The 9,562-nt window shown below is 32.4% G+C and overlaps 1 protein-coding gene across 1 annotated transcript; it reads right to left on the bottom strand.

Annotated features, from left to right (window-relative positions):
* Window positions 1-4,425: 4,425 nt before the first annotated feature.
* Window positions 4,426-9,159, bottom strand: LOC102592529 (zinc finger protein 8-like). Its single transcript, XM_006362212.1, has 3 exons — window positions 8,754-9,159; window positions 8,341-8,537; window positions 4,426-4,515 (listed from the first exon to the last, which is right to left on the bottom strand). The coding sequence occupies exons 1-3, from the start codon at window positions 9,157-9,159 to the stop codon at window positions 4,426-4,428; spliced, it is 693 nt and encodes a 230-aa protein (XP_006362274.1).
* Between the last annotated feature and the right edge of the window lie 403 nt (window positions 9,160-9,562).

The following is a 9,562-nucleotide window of genomic DNA, read 5'->3' as shown; positions in this document are numbered from 1 at the left end:
AGTTCGAGAAATACGTCATTAATGGCCTTCGAATTATGAAAAAAATCTTAGAAGAGAAGGACAATTAAATTCAATGATCCAAAGTTCTGTAATGTCAGTCATTCTAACTATTTTTTCGTTTGAATGGATTGTTGTCACTTTTTTCACGTTTTGAACGAATTGTTTCTTTTATTTTTATGTATGGTTAATAACCGAATAACCGAACCAAACCAAACAAAAACCGAAAACAATCAAACCGATAAATGTATATTATATTTGGTTTGGTTTGGTTTTGATAATTTCAAAACCGATTAAGTTGGTTTGGTTTTGATTTTGACCAATAACCGACCCAAACCAACCCGTGAACACCCCTAGCTGTGACTAAAGAGCCCTTTCTTCTAGCTATTATTTGAGTACTCTGATTCACGTTAAAAATTCATGTTCTACTTTCAAATAGTTGTTTTTAGTTGCATGTCGAATTGCATTTCTGCTAAAATAAGAATGTACCATAATCTATTTCTGCAATCATAATATTGTTGTTCTCTACTGAATTTTAGTTGTTTGTATGATTTGTCTTGTTTATTAGCTTGTAGCATAAGCAGGGGCGGATCTTGGAGGGGGCGAGGGTGTTCACCCAAACCTCCTCGGCTAAAAATTACATGGTATATATAAGGTATTTTATAAGAAAACAACTTTTTAGTGTATATATAAACTTGGATTCCCCTAAACACAAGGCTTGCTAGTGGTTTAGGGAAATTTAAAATTCACAACTCAAGTTCAAATCCCAAGCACTACATTTTCATTTTTCGAACCCGGCCCCTTAGTGAAAATTGTGGATCCGCCACTGAGAATGAGGTTGCAGTTCTTCGACTTCATGTGGCAGGGACTTAGTCTTGTAGTCTTTCGGTCTATCCATGCTCGCTCTTGCTTCCCTCCTCATAAAAAGGGTAGCCATGTCCCATGGTTCACAACATATTTGGTTATGCATTTGAGAATTGCTCTTTGATTCAACCTATTTGGTGATGCACATAACTTTATCTACAACATAATCTTGTAGTTAAGAGGACTTCTTCTTACGTGCCATTTTAGTCATAACGGGCAGCACAAGGGGCTGCGCCTTATTCCTTATAAATTTGATGGATTCAATATTTAAGGTTCTTAGCACTGAACTCATTGTACCCTTGATATTATGAGTTTGAAATCTAATATTTGTTGAAACTTTAGTGGTCTTTCGTGTCTAATATGGTTTCATTTGAACCTATTGAGCAAAGGTTACATCCACGTCTAGTTATAGGGAGTCAGAAATTTAAATGGGATTGGACGACCCCTTCCTCAAGGTCATTGTGTTTCCTACATAGTGTGTTCAAGGAAGATCTAGAAGGTCGGTTGCGGGTTCAGATGAACCCAATAGTTTTTGCCCGGAGCCCCCGATACTGTCTCTCTATAATAACAATTCCACTAAATATATATAAATATTTGATTGTGAACTCAGTTATTATTGTATTATTCACTTGAAATCACAGTAGGAATTCATCAACTTCACATGGATCTACAATTGAATATGTTTTAAGACTGAAGGCTTGAGTTCTTCTCTTCAAGATGTTAGCTGAGATTACACATTGGATATTCTGACAATCGTTTAATGAATATTGAAAACATTCTGTAGGGGTGGGCCGCCCTGAAAATTATGGTTAGAAAATGTAATTTAATATCATATAAAAGCTATACAGCCTGTAGATCATGCACTGAAAACAAATTACTTAATCATGTGGCAGAGGCACAAAAAGTAGTAGGTATACATATTATGCATACATATAAAGAATTCATTTATAATCTTTAAGTTATGTGCAAAGCTTAACCTGAAAATTATCTGTGCATGGACTGGACAGTTCTTAACATGAAATTGATTACACCCAAAAAAAAGTCTTAAAAAAGAGAAAGTAAAACCAACATGATTATCGCCATTTCCAACCTTAATGAATGGACTATGAAGGGATCATTTAAGATGTTCGGATGTTTCAACTGGTTCTCGTTCAGCCTTCCCTGCCTCATAGTCCATCAGCTGGTAGGATGATCAACTTAGGGGGCACCCACTTCCTCTTTAGGTTTGGACTCGACGACCTGACAGTTCTTCGGGCTTTTTCTTTTTCCACCCGATGGCCAGTATTGCTTTTGGGCTTGACTAATCCGGATTCATGCCAGAGTATGGGAGGTAAAGCGTTCTCCACCTGCGGCGATTTCATTCCCAAGGCTCGAACTTGGGACTTTTAGTTAAAGTTCCTAAGTCTTCACTTTCAGTGGTCTGAGATTTTGTAATGAGCATATTGGACAAAGATCGATACAAAGATAAATTTGAGTTATCCATAATGTATTACTTGGTCATGCAACAAAACACTATTGCTATTATTATTATTATAAGAACTAAGAAATAACAATGGTACACAACTATATATGGATATATTGTAAAAAGTGAAAAAATATATATGGACATTTAACTCCACTGATACTTTAGCACAGGACACTCTTGAAGCTCTATGAAATTTCACTGATTTTCTTTACATAGTTTTGTTTTGTGGTCCTAATAATGCACTCTCTCTGTTTAAGTCTTTATCATCTTTAGTACTTGCATTTCATGTTTCCTCTTGTTTCTATTTTGTAATGTCCCACCATTTTTCTGCATTCACTTGTGGACCTTTTAGATAGTTGAGAGTAGAGGTGGATGTAAAGTACTGTATCAGGTTCATTAGAACTAAGTACTTCCGATACAGAGCATAAATATTATGTATAAAATCCACGAAAATTAACAAATAGTACATGTGAACTCATAAAACTTGTAGTTCTCCGGCTTTATGTGGCAGGGGCTTCTGCTTCTTACGTGCCATTTTGTCATGACGGGCGACACAGGGGGCTACAACTTTTTCCTTTTAAGTTTGACGAGCTCAATCTTTAAGGTTCTTAGCACTGAACTCATTGTACCCTTGAAACTATGAGTTTTGGAAGTTAATATTTGTTGAAACTTTGGTGGTCTTTCACATCTATATTTGGGTTCATTTGAACTTATTGAGTAAAGGCAATTAAATGATCTAGATTTTGGTGAGAAAGGCCCCTCCCCCAGAATGTTGTGATTCCTATAAAGCGTGTTTAGGGAAGGATGTAGTGGGTTCACGTGAATCCAATAGCTTTTGTCCATATGCTCATCTATAATAACACTAGACACGGGTGCCCGTGCCAGCACGGACCCAATATTTTAGTATTTTTTATTTTTAATTTTAATTTATATGATGATATAGGTAAAATTTAGAAAGTTGATTAAATTTTAATATGATTTTAGACATTTAAATTGCTAATTACTTTTTGTTTGCGCAAATTTATTGTGAAGAGGTCCATAATTAAAGTATTTTTCGTCATCGATTGTTGATTTTTTACTCAAAGTAGTTACAAGATATAAACAAATATTACCGGCATTCAAAATAATAAAGCAATACCTAAAGAATATGAATTTAAAACTAAAAGTCATAGCTAAAACAGATTCCATAATTTCTAAAAAAATATACACTAATTAAATTTAAGTAGAACAAAAGAAGTAATTTAAAAAAATAATAATCGAAACATGTGTCTACTTCAGCGTGAAGTCTTGAATTTAAAACTAAAAGTCATAGCTAAAACGGATTCCATAATTTCGAAAAAATTATACACTAATTAAATGAAATTAGAACAAAAGAATAATTTCTTAGATTTTTTTTTGAAAACACGCTTAAGCAGACACATCGACGGAGACATATATTTGACCATGAACTCAGTTATTAATGTATTATTAACTTGAAATCTCGGTAGGAATTCATAAACTTTAAATTATGAATCCGCCTATAAATCTATTTGAGGCTTAAGTTTTGAATTTTCTTGTCTTAATGATGTTAGCTGAGATCACATTGGATATTCTAACAATAGTTCAAAGAATATCGACAAGTCATTCTTTAATGAAGCAGGAGTAATCAAAACTTATGGCCACTCAACAATATTATCTGTCATATAAGGTCAGATATATATAGGGGGAGCCCTGGAAAAGATGGTTAGGAAATGAAATTTAATGTCATATAAAAGCCTATACAGCCCATAGGTATACCATTATGCATTTAATAAATGAAACATAAATATACAGTCTTTAACTTATGTGTAAAGCTCAAAGCTGAAAATTATCTGTGGAGTACTGTATTTAATCAGAAATAGTCTCTCTACCCCACAAAAGGTCTTTGTCTACATACATAATATTCTCTTCAGACAACACGTTGTCTTATGAGATTACACTAAATATATGTAAAATAAACAATATGGTTTTTGAATGGTTCTTGTATTCGCTTTGACTAAGAAATCCCACTTTGTGGGGGTGGGGGTGTAAAACACTTCTTACAGAGACAACTTTATTTCTAAGGCTCGAACTCGAGACTTCTAGTTGTGGTTCCTCTGTCTTCGCTTACGAGGGCAAAAGTGCTTTGTCACCAGGGTTTCCTTTTCCTCAATCAAGTTAGCTGTGTCAACCTTAAGATTAATTTGACATTTTGTTATGAGCTAACAGAAAGATGGATGGAAGTTCAGATAATAACAATGGTACATAACTATATATGGCAAAATTATACGAATTGAAAAAGCCAATTGACATTAAATTGCACTGACACTGTAAAACTTTAGCATGGGACACTCTTTGAAGCTTCCTAAAATTCCACTTTGTTCTCTACATAGTTTTGTTTTGTAGTTCTAGTAGTGAACTCTCATTTTTCAAGTGTTTATCATCTTTTGTACATGCAATTCATGTTTCCTCTTGTTGCTTATTTATTATGTCCCACTATTCTTCTACATTCACTTGTGTACCTTTTAGATAAGTTGGGAGCAGAGCTAGAGGTAGAGTATCGTTTTCGGATTGATCTGAATTCAGTACTTTTGATAATCGATACTGAGCATAAATTTATGTGTAAAAATCCATGAAAATTAACAAATAGTAGATGTGAACTCATATTTGTAAACATATAATAGATTCAATGTTAAGTTGGTTTGGTTGGTTCGAACCAGACCAGACTAAATGTATTTGTGATTTTTAGTCGATTTGGTTTGATTTTTCGATTCTAATTGCACATAGTATGAAATAGTATTGTGTCAAGTGATGAAATTAGATGACACTCCTATTAAGAACAACTATCACATCTATGTTGATGATAAAAAGAAAACATGAGTACCCCTAAACTTGTTCCAACTTACAATCAAACTCTTCTATAACATCGTTGTTTCGATTTTTTTTGATTGCTATAGTGAAATACGATTTTAAAGAACATGAATGTTTTAGTGAATGTTAATATAGAGGATGGCTGTAAAAAAATGCAGAAAGTTTAGGGAAAGATCTCTATTTTTGACAGAATGGGAGGGTCTTAAATTTTGTTTCTATCTAACAATAATAATCTTAAAAATTGGTGTTTCCATATTTGTTTAAATGGAATATGGACCCTCTGTTTAATTTGAGGTATGAAAAAGGAAACAGCAAGGATGAGTTAAATATTTTCTTGAGAGTGATATTTTGGTTGAGGATATAATATATGCTCTGCCATAAAATAAATACTTGTACAAATACAAAATATAATGACAATTCATTTAGCCACCCATCTCTTCTGCCTTCAGGGTAAATGCTTTTGGATGAACTCTTCATAATATAATTTTCAATTTTTTATTTTTTTTAATTATCGTGGTGTTTGAGTCCCTTTTTGTGCATCTCGACTAATTCTATATGATACATGCCACCTCCTACCAACAATAAGTAACAGGTACCTCTGTGCTCCAAAGTTAGGACAAATGGGAAGAATCAGAGTCCGAAGCCAAAAGGGACACTTTTTTCCTTCAAAATGCATAAACGGCTTATCAATTATTTTTTTAAAAACCAAAAGGGACAAATCGCTCCTGAGAGAACCTTGCGCGTAAACTAACCCCATTAACTCCATCAAAAAGAAAAAAATCTTTAAAAAATCGCTACCCTAGCAACGATTTCTTCTAAAAAAAAATTAAAACTGAAATCGCTACCCCAGCAGCAATTTCCCATATAATTTTTTTTATAAAAATGATTAATTAATGCAGCGATTTCTCAATTTATTTATTTTTAAAAAATTGTTGCTGGAACAGCGATTTCCTTTTTTTAATTAAAAAACGCTGTTGGGGCATTAAAAAAAATTATATGGGAAGTCTGGGGGTAGCGATTTAAATGATTTTTTTAAGAAATTGTTGCCCAGGCAACAATTTTCTTAAGAATTTTTTTTTGACGGAGTTAAAGGGGTTAATTTATGCTCAAGCATCTTGCTCCTGATGGAGCGATTTGTCCCATTTGATTTTTAAAAAAAAATTGATAGGTCATTCATGTGTTTTAGAGAAAAAAGTGGTCATTTTGGCTCGGAAGACTTACTTAGTACTTTTTATCTCCACTGAGTTTAGAAAATAATTTCTTTACCACCACTTCCTTATATATCATAATTTTGGTTGGTTTTTAAATTTTGTATTTAATCGAACAGTGTCACATAAATTGTGACAAAAAAAAAATAATGAAAATCTCCCATCATACTTTTACTTTTCATGTATATAATAAAGAGACATTGGTCTAAAAGTATTTTGTAGAAAAATTATGACATTTAAGGAGGTGGGGGTACAAAATTATAACCTGATGAGTCAGTTCAGGCATTTATCCAAAAGGCAGTAGAGATGGTAACTAAAATGAATTGTCATTATATCTTGTGTTTGTACCATATGTATTTACTTTATGTCAGAGCATATATTATATCCTCAACTAAATTAAATATCACTTTAAAGAAAATGTTTAATTTCATCGTTTCCTTTTTCATACCTTAAATCAGATGGTCAAAAATATACCTAACTAGGGCTCCATTTTCACTGACAAATACAGAAGTAGTTTTTAAGATCATTGTCAGAGAGAAACAAAATATAAGACCCTATCAAAATAGAAATTTGTCTCATTTATTGTATCTGTATCAAATTATCTATCGTGTTTTTTCTTTTTAATGCCTCTTAAAAAAAGTTAATTAAGAAAAAATTTGATCATGGGAAGTACCACTTTATATGACAGTGTAATTCCATAAATGAGGCCAGGACAGAGGATAAAATGTATTTAGACATTATCATTGCCTTTATGAGGTAAAAGAAATATTTATACTAAACTATTAGCTTAAAAGAAAAGTCATCAAAGCAAAATATCAACGAAATATGACAACAAATATCAATATAAAGTAAATGAAGCATCATATATACCATATACATCTTGCCAAATAAGAGACCATGCGACTCACATAAAGTGCGATAACACTCAACTACTTAATGGTCTTTTACTAATTTCGACATTCAAACCTTTCTATTTGGAGTCATGTTAAGTTGAATTATTCGTAATGAGCACAATACCCTGTCTAAAAAATATAGCATGTCTTGTCCTTTTTAGTAGCAAGGAATAACCATAGGTCCATAAGATACACTATAATTATAATGTGATGAAAGTACAAAGTGACCAACATGGGTTGTGGTGCACGGGTGGGAAGTCTCGGGTTCGAGCCTTGGATATGGAGAAAATTCTGTTAGGAGTGTCATCCTCGAATGGGCCCTGCAGAACGCAATCCAAATTTAGTCGGAGCTCCAATGTGGACTCCAGACACCGGCTAAAAAAAAAGAATTTATTACTAGGAGTAGTTAGTTTTGCCATGATATAACTTCATAATTTTAATGTAGGGTCTCTCTCTTTTTATTGTATCTCTATTTGTAATAATGTAGGGACTTTCTCTGAAAAGATAAAAGGTACAAAATTAAAGCATCAATGCACACACAATCATGTTAACCATTGAATTAGTGATGGATTTCGAATTTTCATTCAGAGGTTCAAAGAAAATTTTATGCTGTTAAATCATCTAAAAGATAATTTCATATCTAATTAAAGTGAAATTAGTAATAAAAATAAGACATACAATCTGCTACAGCAATTCAAATTACACTAATAATTTAAAAATTACACCAAGTGAAATTCAACAACGCAACACAATTATGTGTACCATAATATAATGATAATTAAATCCAAACATTCTTCAAATTAAGCACAAATTCTTTATAGAAATTAAATATTATAGTAATTAGATTACATTAACTATGATCCTTAAGTAATTACAAGTGCAAATCTAAACTCACATGATCTTGAACTTCTCCCTTTGGTTTATAGACAAAATTGCTCTCACAATTAGTGCTAACATTAACCATTGGAGGAGTCCTAATCAAATCATCATTTGAAAAAACTAAATTATTACTATTATCAGAAGAAGAAGAATTATTGTGATAAACTGTTGGAGGAATCTGCCAAAATGTCAATGGATTTCCATTTATAGGATTAATAATATTAACATTATGGCCATTTCCATTAAACCTAGGAGTATTATTGTTAATATTTGTCCATGTTGAATGATGATGAGTTAATCTTGTAGATGCAGTTGCTTCACCAAGGCGATGACGGTTCGTTATCCCGTAAATGCTCGGTTGATCTGTCAATCAAAACAAACATTATATTTAAAGTAAACAATAATATATGAAACTATTATCACATGCTTGGAAAAATTAATTTTGTCCAACTATTTAGGGGAAAACATTCTTCAAGGAGTATATTTTTTATATTTCCTAGCTAGAAAATGACTTGTTATTTGAAAAATATTTTTCGTCATACCAAAAACACATGTACACTATATATATAAAATATTTACCATGCACTATTGAAGATTGGAGATGAGGTCGTTTGGCATTTAGTCTTTCTTTCTTGTGTGCATTTTGATGGCCTCCTAAAGCTTGTGAAGTTGGAAAGCTCCTAAAACAATAGTGACATTCATATTTCCTCATGATTTCAACATTCTTGTCAATATGAATTTCTTTAACAGCACAATTTGCAAGATTCACCGTATTTGTTTCAGGTTCATCATGAAAAGGATTATTGTCGATAGATTCAGACATGTTGGTGGCCGTGGTGGTTAGATTAGTACTATCACCACCACCACCACCAAATTCTTTACCGAAAAGCCTAATAGGCTTTTCGTTAACGGGTCGGGTAATAGGAAGTTGAGAGAAGGACTCTACATTCATGAAATCAAGAGCTTCTCTTTCCATCTTCTCCATGGATATTTTTTTTTCACTAGGAAGTGAGAGGTATTTGGAAGAATAAAGAAGAAAATGCTAAAGGAGGAGTTGAAGAATGTTGTTTATATATTGGGGTTTGAATTGGGCATGATGGGACCAATGAAGGAAGTGGTCTATTCAATGAGTTTGTTATAAGTTAACTATGTAAAACATAATACACTATCATATAATATAACTATACACATGTAACCATTTATTTTTTACAAAAATGAATTAGCTAGAAATTCTACTTAATCTGTTATAATTTATGTGACATACTTTGATTTGATATAAAAATTTAAATAAGAGTTAAGGATCAAAAACACATCTAAATTATCCCTATTTTTTATGAGTTTCATCTATGAACTATTGAGAGCGTTAGTTTCCTACTTGAACTATCACT

The sequence above is a fragment of the Solanum tuberosum genome, unplaced genomic scaffold, assembly GCF_000226075.1.
Source record: "Solanum tuberosum cultivar DM 1-3 516 R44 unplaced genomic scaffold, SolTub_3.0 scf00379, whole genome shotgun sequence".
NCBI classification, from domain to species: Eukaryota; Viridiplantae; Streptophyta; class Magnoliopsida; order Solanales; family Solanaceae; genus Solanum; species Solanum tuberosum.
The sequence above is the reverse complement of the archived record's forward strand: the minus strand, read 5'-3'. Positions and strand labels throughout refer to the sequence as shown.

Bases quoted from the DNA above. Each gene is read 5' to 3' on its own strand.
- LOC102592529 (XM_006362212.1), bottom strand. From the start codon at position 9,159: ATGGAGAAGATGGAAAGAGAAGCTCTTGATTTCATGAATGTAGAGTCC. The intron at 8,538-8,753 runs GTAAATATTTTA...TTTGATTGACAG, and splicing joins CCAATCTTCAATAGTGCATG to ATCAACCGAGCATTTACGGG. The intron at 4,516-8,340 runs GTTTATCACAAT...ATTAATCTTAAG, and splicing joins TTTGGCAGATTCCTCCAACA to GTTGACACAGCTAACTTGAT.